Genomic DNA, 22408 nt, shown 5'->3' on the forward strand with positions numbered 1-22408 from the left:
AACAAGGGAAAAAAAATTGAAGAAAATGCCTATGAAAAAAACCTCATTTCTCTCTTAAACAGCTCCTGAAAACCAACCAAACCAAAGGAAGCATGTGAGTTAGGCAGCAGTGGAAGGCTGGAAGGACTGGGTCCAGAAATATGGGTTAGTCCTTTTTCAGTGAAGTAAAGCACAGACTGGCAACTTTGCAAGAGCAGCTGTTAGATGGTAGGAGACACTGAAGTCAAGTAGAGATGCTCAAGAGATGACGTTTTCCTTACAGCTTGGAGATCACACATGATATTTCCATGTCAAACAAGGCTGGAAAGGATTGGGCTGATGGTTATTTACATAAGAGGAGCATGGGCTCTGCAGTTAGACAGTGCTGATGGCACAGTGAGGTATAACCAAGCTTTGGATGAGTAGGACCAATTCCAGGGAGCAAGATGTATGCAGGACCGCATCTTGATATAGGATGGACCTGTATGGACTCATCCTGATACACCTGCTCAGGTCTCTGCACTATAGGCAAAACCTATAGTGCTCCAGCTTCACTGCTGTGAGCTTGCTTAAAGCCAGCTGAGCCGAGTGTGATCACACATTGCACTGAAGGCGACACCATTGCACAGGGCTCCTGATAACATAAAGGGCCACTGAAAAGGACGTAACAATGAAAGGGAAACCTGATGTAATATTTCCAGTTGAGGCCATTCTATCCCCTTTGGATTAAACTGCTTCTCCAGGAATGCATTTCCAGTCCTCTCATACCAAGTTGTGCTTTCCTTTGTAATCCCTGGGCCTAAATGCTTTATATACTGAATAGCTTTTCCACAAAGAATCCCACCTTTTCCACAGAAGCCACGTTTAGGATATGTGCTTGCATGCCTCCTGCCTGATAACTGAACTTCAGTGTGTCACGAAATTCAAACAGGCACTTATTTACCTCCCCAGGACTTTGCAGGCAGTCTGCAGCAGTGAGCTGGAATTGGTGAGCTCTGCATCGGTACAACTAAATCTTGCAAAATCAGACTGCTCAGAGCTCCTGGCTTGGCTGGGTTTGTTTTTACTGATGTGCCTGGATTGGAAATTGCACATCAACAGAGATTTGGGGTAACTTGTGCTCTCAACTCACAGCAGTGCAATCCCATTAGTACAGTTGAGAGCCAAATTTGTCCCCGAGAGTTTTGAGGCTCTGAAATAAACAAAATACACACAGGTATCATGCAATGCCTAATTTCAATTTCTAATTCATCAATTTGTAACAGTAGAAATCTTCCTCTGGGTAAACTTGGCCAGTACGAAGACTTCACAGAAACAAATGGAGATCAAAGAAAGCCGTGCTGAAAATTACAGAGCTATCCACTCGGGGGTCTTGCCAGTCTGCAATAGAACAATTATTACCTTAATTAAGCCTGATCCAGTGGAAAGCATAAAGCTTTTAGTGACAGGAAAGTGGCTCCTGAAAGATGATGGCTTTTAAAAATTCTGATTATGCCAGTTTATTTCAATTCAATGTACATCAGCTTGTAAAAAAAAAAATCTAGTACAAAACAGCACAGGTGATTACTTTCATATCCCCTTAAAATTTCCTTTAATGATTAAAAGAATATTTAATGGCTAGTGCTTACTTTATTTCTTCTTTCAGACTAAACAGGACTAAACAAAACTCTTTGCAAATGACATTTTTCCTTTATTTTTTGGAAATACTCTTGATCAGTGAAGGGGAAAATGGAGCAGTAACTGCTGCCTTTTGTTTGCCCAATACTACTTCCAAGTTGAATTCATGCATTCTTAAATGAACACAGAGCCGTTGCTCTTCTGAAGAATTAAGTCGGGAATGAGAGCAAGTAAATTACCAAGCCTGTCATTTGGATCACTGACTCGCATCGCTGTTTTGCAGGACTCCACACGGTCCAGAATTTTAATAGGGAGTGCAATTGATTTGTATGAGCTGCTTGTACAAAGCTGATGGGAGGGGGGGGAAACCTGCAAGGGGGACCCCAGGAGTGACAGCCGAGCTGAGGAGCTCTGCCTTGCCCAGGTCTCCCCTCCCCTTGGTAACAAATACCTGCCCCTGTGATACAAACCCATTTTATGTAATTGAAACAAATATCGGAAGGTGGGATATAAAAAGATGAAAAATATGTGCTTGCAAAGCTGAAGTGACAAAATGTTGGGTATGGCTAGGGCATATTCAGAAAAGCAAGCAGACTACAACCATGAAACCTGTTAGTAGGTGACATTAATTGCTGGTTTTACCTGATATTGTCAGACATCACCATCGTTTCAAACAAAGAACCATGGTATGATTATAACAAATAATGTTATGCTGATGTAACAGTTAATACAATTATTACCTACATTGTTATAAAATAGCTGGAAGCAGCACTAATTGAAAGCATCAGGATAACCCAATTCACAGCACATGCAAAGCGCACGAGATGCAGGACTTCAATTCCCATGGGGCTGTAATGTTAAACAATCCAGAAGCCCTTTGCATTTATAACAGTGTAAGTCTACAATAATAACTTATTAAAAAAAAAAGACAATGTTACTTCTATGAAAAGTATTTCTCTTCAGAAGACACACAAGAATTTTCAGTCTTAGCTGGGATAATTTATTCCCTGTATAACCTTGGGACCAAGTTCCGTTCTTACTTACATGCATGCCAGGACTGCCAGAGCCAGCTACGCAGCTGAGAACAAAATTGCGTGTCTTATTTTAACTAGGTGGCCAATATAACCATGTGCTCATAGCCACAGGGTTCAGCTGTGGTTTGTTCTGATGACCAGGCCCGCAGGATTCACTGTCTAAATCCTATGTAAGTCCTATCCTATGTGTTTACATAAGATTGAGTGATGAAGAGGGCCTTGGACCAAGAAAACCCTCAACTGTAAATGTATTCTTATGAACTCCGCAGCCTGTATTTCCTCCCACGACTGGCAACTTCTAGCAGCTTTAGATGTAGCGATTCCACTTAATTCTGGAAGTGACAAAAGGACTAATAATTCTTCTCAAACAGGGGGACAGAAGCCACACCATCACCGTGCAGTAAGGTGCTTCTGGGCTAAGTCCTCACTAAAAAGGCCTTCTAACACTAAACCATCCTGAAGACCTTAAGTGTAAATATAATGGTATCTTATATGCCTTTGGTAAATGTATCTCCAGTGTAAATAAATGTTTACGTCTGCTTTTATTTGTTTATATTCATGCATAGAAGTGTTCATTTGACCTTCACATCAGCATCTTGTAATGTTACAAGACAAAAAACTCAAAATCCAGACTCTGTCTGTCTCTTGGGGCTTTAAATATTCAGATTTTCTGGATCATATTACATGGCGTTTCACAGACAGATTCAGCACTGGAAACGCTGGACAAAATTCTGATCTCATTCACACTGGCACAAGTCCAAAATAATTGCCGTGGTATCACTTGAGTTATTCTCATACTGAGCTATGAGAGCTGAGACCACAGTGAAGTACCTGGAGTTCATACATCTACACATCTAAGGGTATACATTTCCCAGCACCAATAGTACACTTGGCATTTACAACTGTTTCATTTCTCAGCAGAATAAAATACACTGTAAATGAAAAACTGCCAGGTACTCTTGTCTACTATGAAAGAATCACTGCCCTAAATGGTAGTTGTTCAGAAAGACATTTATAATAGCTCTCCAGGGAGTGCCAAACCCTTCTTCAGCCTCCTATCCCCTCCCGAACCCCTTTGTTTTTACCTTATTTAAGCTGCGTGCAGCACTGTCCTTCCCACCCGGAGTCAGGTTTCGGAGCTGCACATCAAGCAAGTTCACCAGCTGGACCATGGCGGACACAGAGTACGTGATGTCACCAGCATACAAGTGGTTTTTTGTGTGCTCTGCAAGCTCCCGGGCAATGTTGGCAGCCATCTCGCCCGACTTCATCTGCAATTGAGAAAGCAGAGGAAAAGGTTGTCCCTAGCTGTTAGTATGATGTTACTCCAGTCCCTTCCAGCCCCACAGTGTTAAGCAAGTCAACTCCCCACAAGAAGAAAAAGGAGAGGAGAGAAGAAGAAAAGAAGAATAAAGATAAGAAGAGAGGAAGAGAAGTTCCCAAGAAGGAAACTATAGCAAGTGTCTTCATGGTTTGATCATGTACGGCATTTGAGTATGGTTTAAACGCAAGTGGTTTTTTTCCAGCTACAGTCACTATGTTGGCTTCAACACAACAATTTCTGATCTTCTCACAGGGCACAGCTGGAATTGAGGGGCAGCTGTTTTTTTGCACTGCAGCACATGCAACCAAAGATGGCATTGCTTTCCATAGGATGGGCGATGCTAGGGAGGGCTTCAGTTAGCTTGTCCCATTGCCTTATCTATGCCATTAGGGAAAAAACAAATCATGTAGACAGTCTCCCCTGTCAAAAAAGAACAGTTTCTGATTCCAGAAGACTATTTGATAGCAAAGAGATTATTTTTGTTACAACTTCTGCACAAAAATTTCCTTGTAAAAGGAACAAAAATAGATGACATAACCCAGATAACAAGAGAAAAAAAGTTCAAAATTCCCATGACGTGGATTTAATAATCAGGTGCTAATTTATCACTTTGCATTTGCACACAAGATATGTGCTCCTTACCACACTAGCCACTACTACATCTGTAATGAGGCTAGTGATTCTCAGCACATAAAATCATAATAACTCAGGAGCAAAAGGCTTCAGGCTTCAAGTAGAGGTGCACTGGAAGGGAAAACCAAGTAGGCTGTTTGACTGAATCTTCTATTAAAAGACTTTTATTGTCTAGTTGAGTCATAAAACTCACAAATCACCTGCAACAAAATTCACTGTGTAATTATTTGGGAAACTCTCTCCTTCCCCCTGGGGCTTTCCCCCTTTTCTTGCTCTGTTTCACTCTCCCTGTGTGGTGCCTCTTTCCTCTTCTATGGCATGGGGCCTGGCGACAGGACAGCTGGTCCCACCTCCATTCTATGAGCAACCCACTACAAAAATGCTATTGCAGGTTGCTGGTCTTTTGTCGTTATATACCACTCTGTGATCTGGAATGCATAGCTATAGGGAATATGCCAGGGATAAGGAGAGGTTACACAGGATGACATTTAAATGAAGCTCCCACTTTTCTGTTGGGCTTAATGACCAACTCTGCTGGATTCTTCATATGAAATTTCCAATTGTCTTATCTTCCCAGAATTAAAAATCAGATGTTTCTCGTTTCCTCAATTTTTGGTGCTTATTATAAAAGCGAGATTCTAGGGCAAGACTGCAGGCTGAGATTCTACCTCTCTGTAAATCAATTAGCTGAGATATAAATTAATAACTTACTTCCATCAATTTGACAGCAACAGCCCATCTGATTTAATGAAATCTAACTGAAGATGTTCATATGCTCATCTTCAGAGAATTAAAGCATATGATGATATAGATAAGATAAATAAAGGAGATAATTTGTTGTTCTTGCCACTAGAGCAATGATAACTCATATTCAAAAACTGAATTATTTCTTCCTTGTTACACACAAGGCTAATGCCATAGAAACCACATCCTATTCTTAGAGTTCCCTGCTCTTCTAAGCAGCTGAAGGAATCCACGCAGCAGCATAAAGGCTGAATTTTGACCTCTTCTGTTGGCACTCAGAACTTTAAAGAATAACTGCATCAAATCCCTTTACATAAAGAAATCAGTTTCAACGTTTTCCTGCAGTTCATCACTGGAGCCTAGCATGTATCATGACACGTGGTGTTTCCGTAAGCCTTGCAGACAACTGTATGAATGCAAGATGTTTTTTTACAGATATGTTAGAAAAAAAACCTGCTACCCAATATTTGAAGCGGACATTTTCTCTTGGACCACTCACCTATGCAAACTAGCATACTCGGAGCAAATTGCCCAGCTGCTACTGAGGTAAACCGAAGAGTTTTCTTTCCCTGTAATAAGCCTCTTGTATTCAGCTGCAGGCTGCCTTTGTTCCTACCTGTCTGCGAAAGTGGTGCAGGGTGGTCACTAATATTTCTTTTTATTTTCAACTAATCCTAAAACCTGCAAATCTAAGGAATTCTAGTGTGACCAAATAAACACTCCAAAACAGGCAACAATGGAAGAAATGCCTGAGAAAAGGCACATTAAAGCTCAAAATCTGTGAACTCCCGGGACATAGAAGTATTTAGCCAAACCCGTTTCACACACCCAGGTTTCCTAAAAAAACAGGGATGTGCCATTCCCTTGGGACTATGTGTCTGGTGGACAGGTGATGAAGCTACTTCCTAGCATTGACATTCATTTCCAAACCTATTCATTGTCACCCAAAAAATGCAGCTACAAGTCACTACAACAGCGCTGAGAACATTCTTTCCATCCTACCTGTGTGCATAATGCAAGGGGTATCCAAAATGATGGTCATATGACATGTTAATGCTAATTTCCCCAATGCTTTTGAGCAATTTCCACCAAAATTGAGAAGTCTCCTATACAGTCCCATGAAACACTTCTGTGGTCAGTCCATAATTCTGGCTGAATATTCCAGGCCTAAGATATATGTTTGGTCTCTTATAACAACAGGACTGAGCCCCTTTTTTGGTTAATTCTACGCAATGCTCAGCAAAGCTCACCACTGCCCAAGAAGATGCATTACTAACTTACTTCCCTTCTGTAAAACACCTCTCCACATCTTCCTCATCATTATTGCTGCATAGAAGATGAGCCGTACTTCTTCCAAAACTTTTTAACCCAAACACTGACAAAGGTCACATGGCAACACAAGAACAATCCTTGGTGGTTCTTCAAGGGTCAAGCTCTCATTGAGAGGCAAGCAGGGAAAAAATGTGCAAGTAACACAGCTTTCTACTGAGAGGCTTGAGAACAACAAAGGGAATTAAAAAGAATACATGTCTCTGATTTGAGACTGTTTTGGTTTTGGGTTTTTTTTTTTTAATTTTCTATCTTGATTATGAAAGAATGAATTTAAAAAATGAAATGGATTCTGGGATAAAAGAAAACATTCTGTTCAAACCAAATTGGGTTTCTGGTTGCTTTGGGTGATTTTTTTGTTGCCTTTTACAAATTGATTAAATCTAGTCTTGGAATCCTAATACAAAGGAGAGAAAAAAGTGTTTCCTGCCAACATGCAAAACATAGTTTTCTAGCTCTGTCAAAAAGATTGCTGCCCTCTTCCATTCAAGCGTACTGGCAGGATTCAGGCCAGGATTACAAATGAGCATTGGCATACCTGAAATCACGCTGTGCAACACTTTGCTAATATTTTCCCAGTTCATACCACTATCTTGTGTCTTCTTATGACTGAAAAGACTATGAAATAATAGTTGTTGGAGAGGGCCTATATTCCTGCCTGTTTCATATATGCCAAGGAACAGAAGCAGGGAGCTTTGTCTGGAAAGAGTAACAATGACTCTCCTGAAGCATCGCTCGTTGTTTCAGCCCTACCTTTCTCAAAAGGAAATGACTGCAGAAGAGGACAGTAGAATAAAAATGAGAGAAACTGCAGAAAAGAAGCATTTAGGGAAGAAAATTCAGAAGAAATAAGAAAGATGCAGGGAAGGGAGAGACTGTGCTGAAACACCAGCGGTCATAAAGGCAAAAATATTTTCCTGCAGTCTGAGGCTGACTGATACAAAAAAGAAAAAGATGGTAAGAAAGATTGAACCAGGGTTTTAAAAAGCAGTGACATACAGATGGACCAGTCAGCTGGAAAGGCCATGGAGCTGATGCTATTTTCTAGAGGGACAAACAGCTGACAGTTTTCATTGGGCACGATCAGCTGCTAGCAGTGAAGTAGCCAGGCTGAAAGAGGGGCTATGGGCTAACTACTGACACTGCAAAGCCTTCATGGCCATTTTCTTTCCCTGGCAGAGCTTTCATTATATATGTGCACATTCATAGAAAAGAGTCAGAGCATATCTACCATCCTCTTTTTTTTTTTTTGGAAGATGAACATCCCATTCCATTCAACTTTGCTTTTTTCTTTTATCAAATGATACCTGACAGTTTAACTAACTAGTTATAAACACTGGCTATCCAACAGAGAGTTGGATTGCTGCTCTCCATACAGTACAGCAGAGCTGGACAACACTGAAGAAGTCGTTTTGAAATGGCGGTATTCAAACAACTTAAACAGCATTTAATGTCCCTTCAATAATCCACCAACCATAGCACCTGATCCATCCAGTACCTGGTGTCACTCTGAAAACAGTCAAAAGCAAGTGGATGGAGGATTTCCTCATGGTGTCATCAGGACTGCAACTTCAGCCTTGGGCCTGGACACGATGATGTGGTGATGTCTGCCACAAAACCCTACTCGATCTGCCAGGCACACTCAAGCATACCTACAAGACCTGATTAAGGTACTTTCAACCCTAAGGTTTATCTGCTCTTTGTGATTGTATCATCTAGGCTGTTCAGGAGGACAATATGAATATGCGTGGCATGTGCTTTAGATTTACAGCTTGGGGCTTTTCATGCATTCATGAAGGACACAATGCTTTTTATTCAGCTACAAAAAAGGCCTCTTCTCTTTCAGAGGCTTGAAGCTGAGCGTATCAGTGCCCCTCCTCCCAGGAAGCACCCACAACTGAAAGATGTGGCAAGGAAAAGATATTTTCAGGCAAGTCACACACTGTGCCAAGGACGGTACTGATGAAAGCAAGAGGTAAAACAAACAGGCTGACACTGAATGTATGACCTCATGATCAGGATGATACAATGTATCCAAAGCTGACCTTTTTGCTTCCTTTTACTGCTTGACTCTAGAAATAACCCAGGTAGCAGTGCATAATTCAATCGCACTGGCAAGTTTATTCTCCTGCTACGTTACAAGGGCATGGTAGGCACCAACAATAAAGTTAAAGTAAATGTCAGAAGGCCAATGAATTGCTGAAGCGGACATTTGTTCTGATCTTCCATCAAGCACAATAACTCTAATGGAAGCTAATAGAGGGCTGTAAAACCTAATACCATGATGCAAGCAGGCAAACACCCAACATACGGTCTGAGCACAGCAGGAGCAAGAAAAGAAGCAAGTAATAATCCTTACTTCTCTACAGGGACATGAAAACAAGCACAGCGTTTCTGTACCATCCTCCCTGGCTTGGCTGAAATCCCTCCAGGGGACCCATCACCCTTCTTCCTGAGCAGCTTGGACCCAGCAGGTGACAGAAGACAGGATTTTTGGGAGACAAAGCATATTTGGAACAAAGACATGCTGAGTGGGTATGAATCCTGGCTGTCAAAGAAGCATTTCTACCCATTTTGTAAGATGTGCTGCAGCCGTGGATGCTATGGGATGGGTAGCCAAGGAGGACCCAAGTGCTGGGGACACAGGAGAGCTGAGCTGCAGGATGCGATCACCCCGTGTCCTCATGGCATGGCTGGCTTACTGCTTCCTCTAGCTGACCCCACAGCAGCAAGAAGAGGAACTGGCTATGCTTAGAGGAAGAGGGCTCCTTTTTCAGTTTTAGAGAGGTGCTGGAGCAAAGCTGCAAGCTTGGGGCAGGGAAGTGTCCCATCCATGGCAGGGATATGAGAAACCAGTGCCTGATTTATGGATAAATCAGTCTCCATCTCTAAACACAGTGATGATTTCCAAGCCTCTTGGTTGAGCAGGGAAACCAAGTGGCTACTCGTTATTTCACAGGTAATTTAAAGCTGTGTTCGCTGTAAGGATCCTACTGAATACAAACCGCAACAGAAGCCCCTAGACAAGCCTGGCAGGGCTTTCCCCTCAAACGTCACTCCTGGAAAGTCTTGATGTTTTGTAGCAGTTCTCCATAGAGGTTGGGCCACATATCCCAGGATCTCACCAGATTCCCTCCCACTCAGGCACCAAAAGTTTAGATCCAGAGTCATTTGGCAGATCCCCCTAGTCTTTCCACTGACTAGTGGAAGGTTCCTAAAGCTGAACATAACTGAATTCCTCCGGAAAAATAATAACAATACAAAAAAAAAAAAAAAATCCAGTCCCAATTGTAACCTGCTGGGAATTTCTGAAAGCCAGGCTCTTCAATTTTAGCCTGTTTTGAAAGCACGTAACAAATTAAATGGGGCTCATTTGCCACACAAATGATAGCTGAGGTTTCAATAAAATAAGCCTAACCTTGATGGAGATTTCATCAGTGCACACTATTATTTCTCTCTGCTAATGGCTAACGGCCTAGCCATCTTCACCGAGCAGCAAGAGGTCTCCCAGCTGCCTGGGTGAATTATGGCTAGAGTAAGTAATATTAACCCCTCCAGGATAAGTATGTGGGTCATAAAACAAAAGCTGCACAGCTGCTAATGCCAACAAAGGCAGTCTTTATTAATCAGCTAGCTGAGCGTATGGCAGGAGAGCTTCCCACCCTCCCGCATGGGACAGAAGGACCACGGGCTTTGTAATGGCTGTGCCATGTCACAGCAGGCCCACGTTAATTGATGTCTTCCCTTGTCTTTGGGGAGGGACAGGTATAAATACAGATGAAGGGAGATAGGGGTGATCAGGGGTATACGTGCTAGCATTGAGCCTCAGTTAAGATGGGGGACAAGGAGGAGAAAGCCAAAGAGTCTTGTTTGTAGGTCACCCCATCCCATTCACCAGTGAGCACTGGGTCTCTGGGAGTGCAGTGCTGCTATTGCACAGCAGCACAGCTAGCCCACAACACCGGCACTTGCTCGCTTTGGCTAAAGGAGCGAATAAATCCCCACAAATTGCTATAATAAGGATTCAGCCCACAGACTCTGTGGCGTAAACACACATCTGGTCTCTGTTTGTAATGAAATCAGCTGAAAGCACCACTGTGCATTAATAACAAAAACGTTCAACATATTGCTACCAAATAAGCTCTGCTCGTCTTGAACTTCTATTGTCACATGTTAATGCACTTTTAACACTGATAAATGATGAAGTGCTACAAAACATTCATCAAGGGACTTCAGAGTCAAAAGATATGCATTACTGCGGCATTGTTTTCTATTCCATCAGCTCTTTTACAATTTGGGCAGAACTTAAAAACAAAAAGTCAGATTGGCAACAAAAACATTTCATATTGAGCCTGCCTTTCTTTGGTAAAGATTTCTCAACTACAGCGTTTATCCTGTGCTTGTGTGGGATGAGAAAATCCTTGGGGATGCTTGAAAAGGAAAGTTTCCTTTTGCAGTAAGTCGGTATTTTCCAGAGGTCCACCCTCACTCTTCCTCCTTTTCTTGCCACAAACAAGAACTATCATTCACTCTATTTTAATTCCACTCTCCGATCGCTCTCCCTTGCCTATCCCTCACCGTCTTTGCCTTAATTTTCATCAGATTTCTACAGTCTTGTTTTCTCCTTGGAATTCCTGGTCACTACACGTCTCATGCTCTATGTGTGATTTTTGCTCACTTTGGGTTCCCTGTTGTGAAAACAGCTAGGTAGCTCAGGAAGGTCAGTGTGTAGACTTGGTGTGGTCAACACATGGGATGGGTTTTACCTTCTGAGTGATATGGTTGATCCAGGGAGAAGAGCAGTTGCTGAGATCAGGTCCTTGGGATTCCCAGATTCCATCTGGTGCAAGACATCGGAAAGTTGCAACACCTGGAAGAGGAAAGCCACTGTGTTCAGTGTTATTGGTTGCGCTTTGCTCCTAGGACCCCAAGCCACAGGCTTCATTTCACAATGGTGGACTCCTCATGCAAAGCCTGAGAGCTTATTAGTGCTCAGGATCTTGGTAGGACACTTCTGAGTCATCTAAGTGTCCTAGTCTCATATTGTCTTAGTGCTTAGAGACCCTAAGACAAAAGACCCAGGAGGAAGTGCAGGGATATTATCTCCATTTTGCCAAGCACAGACTACAGACAGAGGACTTTGCCTTAGACCAGGCAGGAAAGCTGCCAGGGACTAAGAAATTGAATCTGGATCTCAAACACTGAGCCAGCACCTTGAGTGCTCTGCCCCACTGCTGGTGCCCCGGGATCAGACCCTGTGCCTCGACTTCCTTGCTGTTTTATGAAGATTTTACTGCTCTGAATCATCATTAAACCATTTGGGTGGAAACACACAAAAATTTAAACTCTATGAATGCCAAGATGTAAAGCTGGGCTTTACTGTCCACCCCCAACCATCGAGAGGGACTTCAGAGGAAAGTTTTGTTTGGCAAGGGCCACCCAGATGCCTGCTGCAAAACACAGCAAAGCACCTCAGGCCCTTCCAGACAAAGAGAAATGCATTCAAAATGGTGCAGTTAAAGATCTTTCAAAAGCAAGAAAGCCAGTACACTAGATTAAAGACTCTGCATCCTATAAAGTGCTCTGCCCTGCAGAGCCGAACTTTTCAGCAGAAGAGTGAATTACAGGCTAGGTCTGATGGTAGCACCAATTAAAACCAGTGAGAGTTTGCTCATGCCTTCAAAGGGAGTTGGAAGAAGCCCACTGCTAATATACCACAGCTTTTAACAAGTCACATGAATCACTGAAATTAGAGATGGGAAAGGCTTATTGCCATCCCCTATCAACAAGTTGGGTTATTTTTTTTCCTTAGCTATTTTCATCCAGTCCTTCACTCTTGTGCTTAGAAAAGGGCTCCCTGCATCCAGCCTTCATTTTCCTTTTTTATCTTTTCTTTCCTTTTTCACAGCTTCACTTCAGACTATCCTTTCCCCTCTCTAGGAACCACATGATACTTTTTGCATTAATTTTACCAAATGGGGATGTGAAAGACAGCAAAAATGTTCTTTACTTATTCTCACCACTGACGTCTTTCCATGCCCCTCATACTTAACATGTATTTTATCAGTCTGACCTCACCAAATTCAAGAGAGTCTGTATTCATATACACAGGTGTGAATGGCTCTCAAGGGCAATGGACTGGAGAATTAACAGTCTCCTCTGCAAGCCAGATCCCTCCAGCCCTTATTTTCAGGCAATTTCCTCTACCTTCTGATTTCTTCTTGGCAAGTGGGTTCTCAGGGCTGGACACCAAGACTAGCTTGAAAAATAAATACTTTTGGAAAACTGCATTCGTTAAAATAGAGCAAACTGAACCACATGCCAAAACCCATTCTTCATTCGACCGTGTTTTAATTTGGACAGAAAATTTCCAAAAGCAACCTTTTGGAAGAAAACAACTGGGGGGAAGAATAGAAGAAAAGGAGCAAAGTCCAATAAACAATAAACAATTTTGAAAGATTTGGCTTTGTTTCCCCCCCCTACTTTCCCTGCTGATCACACTGGAAGCTGGCTGCAGTTTGAATAATCTCTCACACTGGTTTAGGAGTTTGATCTGGGAATACCTGTGCCCTGAAATGCTGGCTACAGCCTTTGAAATGTAAACAGTGCAGCACAGAGCTTCAAAATGTAAGTTTTGTTTACTTCCTCTGCCCTCCCCCCAAACAAGCAAAGCATCGGCCATCAACACATCAGCCAATGAGCCCAGGGGCTACAAATACAGGCAAAAGCATTGTACATAACTTATGGAGGCAGAGGCTCTTATACCACATCAAGCTCAACCCCACAAGGTCATTAGTTTATACCTTACTTCAGCCAGAGCTTGGGATGCCAAGGATCCTGTAAAACATGCTCAGCATATTGAGGCTTCAGCCCAGGACCAGCTGCTTGCCACACCTCACCAAGGCAATGCAGAAGGCATCAGCATGTTCCACTGATGAAAGCACGTGTGCCACAGGGACCCATAGGCAACCTGGTTGCACACTCACAACATCCCATGGGCAAATAGAGACAGCTCACCACGTCCTCCCACCTCTCGACTCACCTATTGAGCCCATGGGACACGGCTGCTTTGCCACTTGGCCCTGCCGAGTCCGAGACCACATAATATCGCGGGCTTCCATGGGGTCACAGCTCTCCGCGCCGGCAGGCGGCAGCTGGGAGGATGCGGGTGGGAGGTGTGTGGTCATTTCCTCGGGGATGTCGGCCATGGGTGATGGCGTGCTGGTGCTCCTGTTCCTCCTGCCTGAGGCTGAAGTGGTGGTGGGGCGGCCAGTGCTGCTGGTGGCCACCCGTGGCGTGGTGCTGGCAGTGGTGCTCCCCAGGCCCAGAGCCCCCGATGTTGATACTCCTGAAATAAAGGCAGACCTGATTAAAGAGAAGAAGGGAAAAAGGGACTCAAGCCTAGGTCCCCAGGATGTCCCCTCTGCTGACTGTGGTGGCCTGCAGGGTATAGTTGGAGCTACAGCTAATGCAAGGTTTGCTGCACAGACCCCTTTCAGAAAGAAGCTGGAGCACACAGCAAGAGAAGCACACAGGGGAGTAATGACCGCTGGAGCACAACCGATTTTCCAAAAGCACTAGCATCTGATGAAAATAAAGCAGCATTTTATGCCCTCACCATTTTTCTTCCTGGCATTTTAATGTAAAAATCTTATTTTCCATCTTTTAGGGAACACCTAGCACAGAAGTGCTTTTAATTTTTTAGTGTTGCTGAAGACCCAGCTGGTTTGGACAGAAAAACATTTTCCATGGTGTAATAAAAAAAAACAAAACCACACCACAAATCCATCTTCAGAACAGCAGTGCATAGAGGGATGAATGCAAGGCTGTTCTCTGGAGTAAGCCGTTCCTTTACTCCGAGGTTCATGCCTTGCTGCTTCTTCCCAACAGCAGTGCTTGGCCCCTTGAGCTGCAGCCCAGCCAAATCCTCCAGAGTTTAAAGATCAGCAGGCTGTTTCATTTAAAACCTGTGATGACTGGTTGAGCACCAAGAGGTAGGAAACCTGCTTTAGAAATGCATTAACCTGTCCCACATCCTGCAATACCTGCGCTAAGTACTGCATGTGGTGAATATCGAGGGATGCCCACCTTATAACTACATTATTATACCTCCTATTTAGATCAAGGTGCTTGCACAGATTGGAGCTTCACGTGGATTTCTTTATGGCTTGACCTGAAATCTCAGGTGGGGAAACTGAGATAGGCTGCCTCCAATTGCTCACCCATCGCCCCTGCTAGATGTTTACAGCTTGTAAAGAAGCCTGCTTCTCCCATCTTCTTTGCCTCTCCCAAAGATAAGCACCCTCCTGCTTCTCTCAGGTTCTCTCTTTTACTTCAGTTAAATACCAGATATTCACAACTGCTCCCTCAGTCCCTGCCTGGGGAAACACTGGGGCTGTCTGGGAAAGGCAGGTAAGGATGCCATATGAATAGGCCTCTCTGATACCGTTCTCTTTTTAATTCCCATGCCACAACATCTCCCTACCATCCCACCTCTTCCAGCATCCAAAAATCATTCAGAGTCACAGTTGCTCCATGTCCAACAACACAAATTGGAGTTTCTACATTCAAGACAGACATGTGTGAACTCCACCCTAACCAGAAATTGAAATTAAATGTGAGAATCACCCTGTGTCCTGGTTTGAGCGACACAGGACTAATTTATCTTCTAATGCTTGGAAAACTGCACTTTTAGAAGACTCTAGTGTCTGAATTTGTGAAAAATATTTAATTTATATTAAATGGTGCCTGGGTTTTGAGGTCTCAGTGTTTTTTGAGGTTACCAGGTGCGGGGATGAGGGGGAGCGAGACCCGGGCACTTGACCCAAGATGGGTCACAGAATCATAGAATAGTTTAGGTTGGAAGGGACCTTGAAGATCATCGAGTTCCAACCCCCCTGCCATAGGCAGGGACACCTTCCACTAAACCAGGTTGCTCAAAGCCCCCTCCAACCTGGCCTTAAACACTTCCAGGGATGGAGCTTCCACAGCTTCTCTGGGCAACCTGTTCCAGTGCCTTACCACCCTCAAAGTGAAAAATTTCTTCCTAATATATAATCTAAATCTCCCCTCTTCCAGTTTGAAGCCATTCCCCCTTGTCCTATCACTACATGCCCTTGTAAAAAGTCTTTCCCCAGCTTTCCTGTAGGCCTCCTTTAGGTACTGGAAGGCTGCTATAAGGTCTCCCTGGAGCCTTCTCTTCTCCAGGCTGAATAACCCCAACTCTCTCAGCCTCTCCTCATAGGAGAGTTGCTCCAGCCCTCTGATCATCTTTGTGGCCCTCCTCTGGACCTGCTCTAGCAGGTCCATGTCTTTCCTATGTTAAGTGCTCCAGAGCAGGATGCAGTACTCCAGGTGGGGTCTCACCAGAGCAGAGTAGAGGGGCAGAATCACCACCTCCCTTGACCTGCTGGCCACGCTTCTTTTGATACAGCCCAGGATATGGTTGGTTTTCTGGGCTGTGATCACGCATTGCTGACTCATGTTGAGCTTCTTGTCAATCAGCACCCCCAGCTCCTTCTCCTCAGGGCTGTTCTCAATCCATTCTCTGCCCAACCTGTATTTGTGATTGAGATTGCCCCGACCCAGATGTAGGACCTTGCACTTGACCCTGTTGAACTTCATTGAGGTTGGCATGGGCGCACCTCTCCAGCCTGTATTACATACCAGGAATGTCACATTCAATATAAATGAGAAAGTTTGCTGTACAGTGCTCTCTCTCCCTTAACAGTGGCGATCCAGAGAACTTCTTGCCCTGGCACCAGACCCCTGAGGTCTTCCCTTCCTCCTGAAGCAGTAGCACTGGCAGTGTCTGACATTTGCTGTCCACTGCTGGGAGTGCACAGCTTCCCACTGACAGAATTGGCTGAGTATAATCCTTGTATATTTTATATTGGTATCAGGATCAATATTGGTTCTTTAGCGCTATTAATGTTAATTATCTAATCTTATTTTATTAAATTTATTTATATTTCAACCCCTGGCTTTCCTTGTTTTTCCCCGATTCCCCTTCCCGTGTGGGGAGGGGTCATCATGTGATAGAATCGTCATCTAAACAACAATAAACTGTTGTGGGTTTTCTCAAACCATAACACCCTGTCATTATGAGGAGCAGCCTCTTAACTATCCAGCTGTGTGATCAGACTCAGCCTGCAAGCTCCTGAGAGCAGAGACTGTCCTCTCTTCTAGGTCTAGTGAAGCAGACCACACTCACTATTTGTGCAATATGAGTTATTAAAGTATAATGATATTGCTGTCACTGGAGTTCATTCAAGTCAACCTATTTCAAGCATAGAGATGCCTGCTTTTAGTGCAAAATAGGATTTTTTCTATTCTGAAAGGGTTTTTTTTTGTTATTTAAGTAATTTAAACCCATGCTGCTGTAAGCAATTCTCCTGCCCCAGAGTAATCAATAACATTGAAGTTGAAGCACATGCTTGCTCTGGTTTTACGTAATTTTACTCCAAGCCTGAGACATCCTCTCCTCAAACTTTAAAACTCAGCAGCACCATAAATGTAATTTTCTGAGGGATCAGTATTTTTCAAAGAAATGTTCAGTTTAAAAATCCCAGATCTACTATTCCTCAGAAAATGGGTTTATCTTCATCTCCCAGTCTCCAAAAAGGTGAGCAATAGCGCAACAGGCAATAAACCACCTGAGCACCAGGACATTGATCTCAAATCAGGTCTCCTGAGCTCATTGATCAATTTTTCCAGCCTTATTGTGCCACCTCCGTTCCACTATGAGCCCTGAGTTTGAATGAACTCAAAAAAATACAATGCAAAATACTGCAGACATTGACAGATTTCTTCTAGTTTCTGCTCAAGGCTGTGCTAGATCACCAAGCAATGATTTCCATCCGATGTTACAGGAAGGATTAAAATTTGTAGAGAAATTCAGCAAATATTATCTGCTTTTACTACAGCAGGTCTTGCCATGAGCGTGTATTTTATTTCTTCATAACAACGATTAGCCTGGTAGATAACAGCCGGCAGGAAATATCTCATTTACTCATGCAATAACAAGTTATCTTCCATTTGCAAAACGACCTATGCCATGCAGTACAGGCACACAGGTATCGAGTAGATATAGCAGATGCAGTTTCAAAGCCAAAACTAGCAAACATCCTTAAAATCCTTCTTACAGCCATTTGTGAGCATACAGAACTGAGCAGCCATGAGCTCCCCTTGATCCACACACAGGGGTGCTGCATTTTTGTGCCTAGTTTTCATTGACAATCTTGAATATCTCGTGGCGTGTTGTTTTTGGAATGGCTCTGGCAAGTTTACTGGAGCAGCTAGGCACAAGGCATTTTCCTTTAGCCATAAAAAAATTAGTTGTTTTTATCTTTCATGAACCCTTTGGCAATAGTGTCAAAATCTCTTTGAGGGCTTGTTCTTCCAGCTTTTTTCTTGTTTAACTGGGCCTTCTTGTTGCTCTTCAAAATAAACACTTCTGCCATTTACATAGGCCAAATTATAAGAAGACATAAAAGACCTGCCTTGAAGTGGCCTAACGGTGTGAGATGGATGGGATACCACTGAACTCAGTTCAAAGGTCTGATTATTCAATGAGTCAATTTGGTAATGAGCTCCAGTGAACATGATCACCATGCTAACACCACCCAGTTTCACCAGCCCCAGGCAGCACCACTTGCTGATTTCACTCACGCAACTGTGTGCTTTAAAACAAAGTTAATTGGTAAGAAGGGAAAAAAGAAGATCCATTTGCATATAAATGATTCTTAAATCCAAGCAAAACCACGAAGAGACTGCAACCTGTGCAAAATTACCTAAATCCTACTGCACAGAACAGAGATCAAACCTCCAGATTAACTCAGACTGCCAATAAACTGTGAATTTTTAAGTCAGGGAAAAGCAGCATTGCAGCATCGCTTTAACAGAGGGATTCTTCAGATAATACTTCATAATACAATCTTTGCTCATAGACATGCAGTAACCTTTAAAAATCATCAACACTATTACAGCTACAAATTTATAATCTTGATTATTTTATTTTTACTACTTGTTTTTACCATGCATCATAATATCAAGAGTTTAAAGACAGCTTTTGGGTAAGACTCAGTTTTTACTCCTAGGCTTCAAAGTCAAGACTTCGATCCCACAAAGCACAGCGTTGAGATAGGTATTTTCACAGTGCTCCCAAGAAAGCAAACTGCAGCTGTGGAAACACCTCTTCCCCAGAAACACCCCAAAGAGATACTTCACTTTTTATTTCCTTGCTTTATCTAGAAAGCTGGTACTCGTAGCAGAAGACTAAGTTTTGCCATCTTTCAGACTAGAGCTGCAGCTCTATAAAAAAACCCCAAAATATTTCCAGCGTCCACAGGGGAGTAATTGCAACTCCCAGAGGAGCCTCTCTCTGCTCCTGGCACATTGAGTAGCAAGAATAAGAAATGGTTATTTTTTTCCCTTCTTTCTTTTATTTCCCAAACTTTACAGATAGCTCAGGTCTCTGGAGAAGGAATTTTGGAAGGAAAATCATGGTGGAAGGATTTGCATATAGCAAAAAATCTTAAATAAATAGGGGACTGTCCAGGTCTGTCATCATCATTGTCCCGTCCCCGTCCCGTCCCCCTGTCCGTCCCCCCCCGTCCCCTCCTCCTTTCTTCTTTTCACTTTCATAGAATCATAGAATGGTTTAGGTTGGAAGGGACCTTAAAGGTCATCTCGTTCCAATCCCCCTGCCATAGACAGGGACACCTCCCACTAGACCAGGTTGCTCAGAGCCCTGTCCAGCCTGGTCTTGAACACTTCCAGCAATTGGGCATCCACAAATTCTCTAGGCAATCTCTTCCAGTGCCTCACCACTCTCATAGTGAAAAATTTCTTCTTAGTATCTAATCTAAATTTACCCTCTTCCAGTTTGAAGCCATTATCTCTCATCCTATCACTAGATGCCCTTGTAAAAAGTCCCTCTCCAGCTTTCTTGTTGGCCCCCTTCAGATACTGGAAAGCTGCTATAAGGTCTCCCTGGAGCCTGCTCTTCTCCAGGCTGAATAACCCCAACTCTCTCAGCCTCTCCTCATAGGAGAGTTGCTCCAGCCCTCTGATCATCTTTGTGGCCCATGTTGAGCTTCTCATCAATCAGCACCCCCAGCTCCTTCTCCTCACGGCTGCTCTCAATCCATTGTCTGCCGAGCCTTTATTTGTGCATCAGGTTGCCATGGGATTTCCTGGCCTAACAAGACAAATGCACAACTGGCCTAAGACCAGTGCTTTGTATCTGCCACCAGGAAAATCCAGCACACGTGTCATCTTACCTTCTGCTCTTCTCACCTCCTCCTGGTGCTCCCAGACCTCAGAGACTGCTTTTCCAGATGCCTCTGACTAGTATTCTCCTACTGCAAAAGCAGCTTTGATTGCAAGCAAGGCTATTTGCGATCACTACCAAGTTACCTTTTCTCTCATTTTTCCCTTTGGCACCTAGGTATCCAACCTATGACCTGATGTACTCAATAACTGAAAACACTTTTTAAAAGATGTCATGTGTTTTCTGTCCCATGAATGAAGATAACTGGGTGCCCCTCTAGCAAAAATTGCAGACAAGATTTCCTGGGTGAAGTTTGCTGGCTTTTGCTAGGTAACAGATGACAGAAGACATCCATCAAGCTTCCCCCCGGGGGTTGCAATCCAAAGGTTTATCCTGATGGCTCTGTGCTACGAGCCAATGTTCACTCACGTAATTGGAAGGAGAGGCTGCACTCCAAGTTTCATGCGCAAGGTCCAAGCAAACCATGATGACTTCACTCTCTGTTGGGTTTTGCATTCCCAAGCCTGATGCTCAGGCAGACATGCCAGGGTGCCAGTGGCTCTGCGCTGCAGCTGGTGCAATGCTCAAGCAACCAAGGTACAACTAATCTGAGTGGTTCAACATCTTCAGAAGGATACAGCAACTCAAGTGCCCTCTTGAGCACGTCCAGGCTGCATTCAAAATTATTTATGCATGTTGCTGCTGTGCTAAGACAAATGGAACATTGCTGTTTTCTGAAAGGCCTGGAGAAACACAAAACCTGAAGGTCCCTCCCTCCCTCTCTGCTAGTTTTGCCCTTTTCATATTTGGCAATGACAACCTTTGCTTATAGCATCCCCTTTTATCATTTCTTCTACTGAAAGATGGTGCAAGTTGTATTTACATAGCAAATAAGAAGGTTTAGGCACATCTTGAAAGAAGCAGCACAAAAAACCCCAAACCTAATACAGCTGGACGATTATATCACAGCTGTTTTTCTCTTCCCTGTCACATAAATGCATCTCATAGGAATTAGTTTTCTTCAGGCATTTTCAAATGCATTTCAGAACGTTTCTTCTGAAACTTCCTAGAAAAAAAATATTATATGAAAATAAATATATTGATTTTTTTTTTTTGCCTTTTTTTTTTGGGTGGCTTTTCACCAAACTCCCTGTAAGGTGACAGAAAAGGATGACTGAAGTCAAGGAGCACCTAGGTTGAGCCTTGCACACCCGGTACCATCTGTAAGAGCTGTGTAAGCAGGTATCCATCAACCCAGTCATTAACACACTGGTTGATTGCAATGTTATACTGAGTCCACACCGCAAAGGACATCACCCTGCAAAACCATCTCATGTTGGATGTCTGCTGGAAGACCAAAAGCCACATGCTGGTGCCACCCACAAGCTGAAGAATTAACATGGTGAGATTAGCCCCTATATTATGAACAGCTCCTTCCACGTGTTTGAGAGAAACTATGATTTATTTTTACTGCAGGCGAAGGCCAAGCAGGCCTCACATCAAACATCTCAACAGCTGTCCCCTGTGCTCACACATGCCATTATTTGGGGAAGCTGAGCCAGAATCGTGTGTGAACATAAAAGTTCACACACTGCTTTTTGGAGGGGTTGGAGTTGTGTTTTTTGTTGTTGGAGCTTTATGGAGTGAGACTGACAAAAGGCTTGTAAAAATCACTGGTGGGAAGAAAAGGTTAGATATGCGGTGGCCCCAGAGTGTTCAACACGACCCATTGTCTTCAACAAAATAAATGCGTGTAGTCCTGCACCCTGAAAAAAGTCATACGAAGTATTATACATAGATACATAGCTCTTCTTTTTCCTCCCTCTTACCTAACGTCTGAAATAGCAGAGGAGGAGGATGCTGCATCTGAGGGAAGAAAGGTCCATTCCCTTGTGGACTGCTGCCAAATGGAAAAACCCTTTCTGGATTTTTTTTTCTACCTCTTCCAGTTGGGGATCAGGTTTTGTGCCCCAGGCTACTCTGCCCACATGTGACTATTCTTCTGGGCCTGGGCAGATGTTGTGATGGATATAGGCCAAATGTCGAGTTCCCTGTAGTAGGAGGAAACCTACAGCTGTGGTCCAAGACATGGTGCAAACTCAGCTGTTTCAATGCACTTCAAGCTGGAATCACTTAACGCGCTGGTTTTTTTCCTCTGAATCTCCGTTTGCGCATTTAACATCAAACAACAAAGAATGAGAGCTTAAGTGCACAAAAACATCACAACAGGCTCAAGTCCAGTCAATCTGCCCCAACTCTTCCTTTCTCACTGCACCACAACTCTCAGCAAGACAATTAATACATTCAAAGCAGTCACCACATGGGACTAATTTCCGACAGGCAAAAACTATGTCTACCAAAGCCCTTTTGAATCAAAACTTAACATTTCTGACAATGATCAACTGTTCACTCCAAGTGCTGGAAAGGTCGTTTTGTCAAAAACATTCTAGCTATTATTGCAAACTTCCAAGTTTT

General features: G+C 43.3%; 1 protein-coding gene across 1 annotated transcript in view; it reads right to left on the minus strand.

Annotated features, from left to right (window-relative positions):
• LPHN3 (latrophilin 3) overlaps positions 1–22408 on the minus strand; it is a 277537-nt gene that overhangs the window by 87646 nt on the left and 167483 nt on the right. The window contains exons 7-9 of the mRNA XM_009884017.1: positions 13703–14008; positions 11427–11530; positions 3716–3901 (exon numbers count right to left, since the gene is read on the minus strand). Coding sequence (XP_009882319.1) covers positions 3716–3901; positions 11427–11530; positions 13703–14008 — 596 coding nt within the window. The remainder of the gene's footprint in view (positions 1–3715; positions 3902–11426; positions 11531–13702; positions 14009–22408) is intronic.

Source organism: Charadrius vociferus, unplaced genomic scaffold (genome assembly GCF_000708025.1).
Source record: "Charadrius vociferus isolate BGI_N301 unplaced genomic scaffold, ASM70802v2 scaffold4, whole genome shotgun sequence".
NCBI classification, from domain to species: Eukaryota; Metazoa; Chordata; class Aves; order Charadriiformes; family Charadriidae; genus Charadrius; species Charadrius vociferus.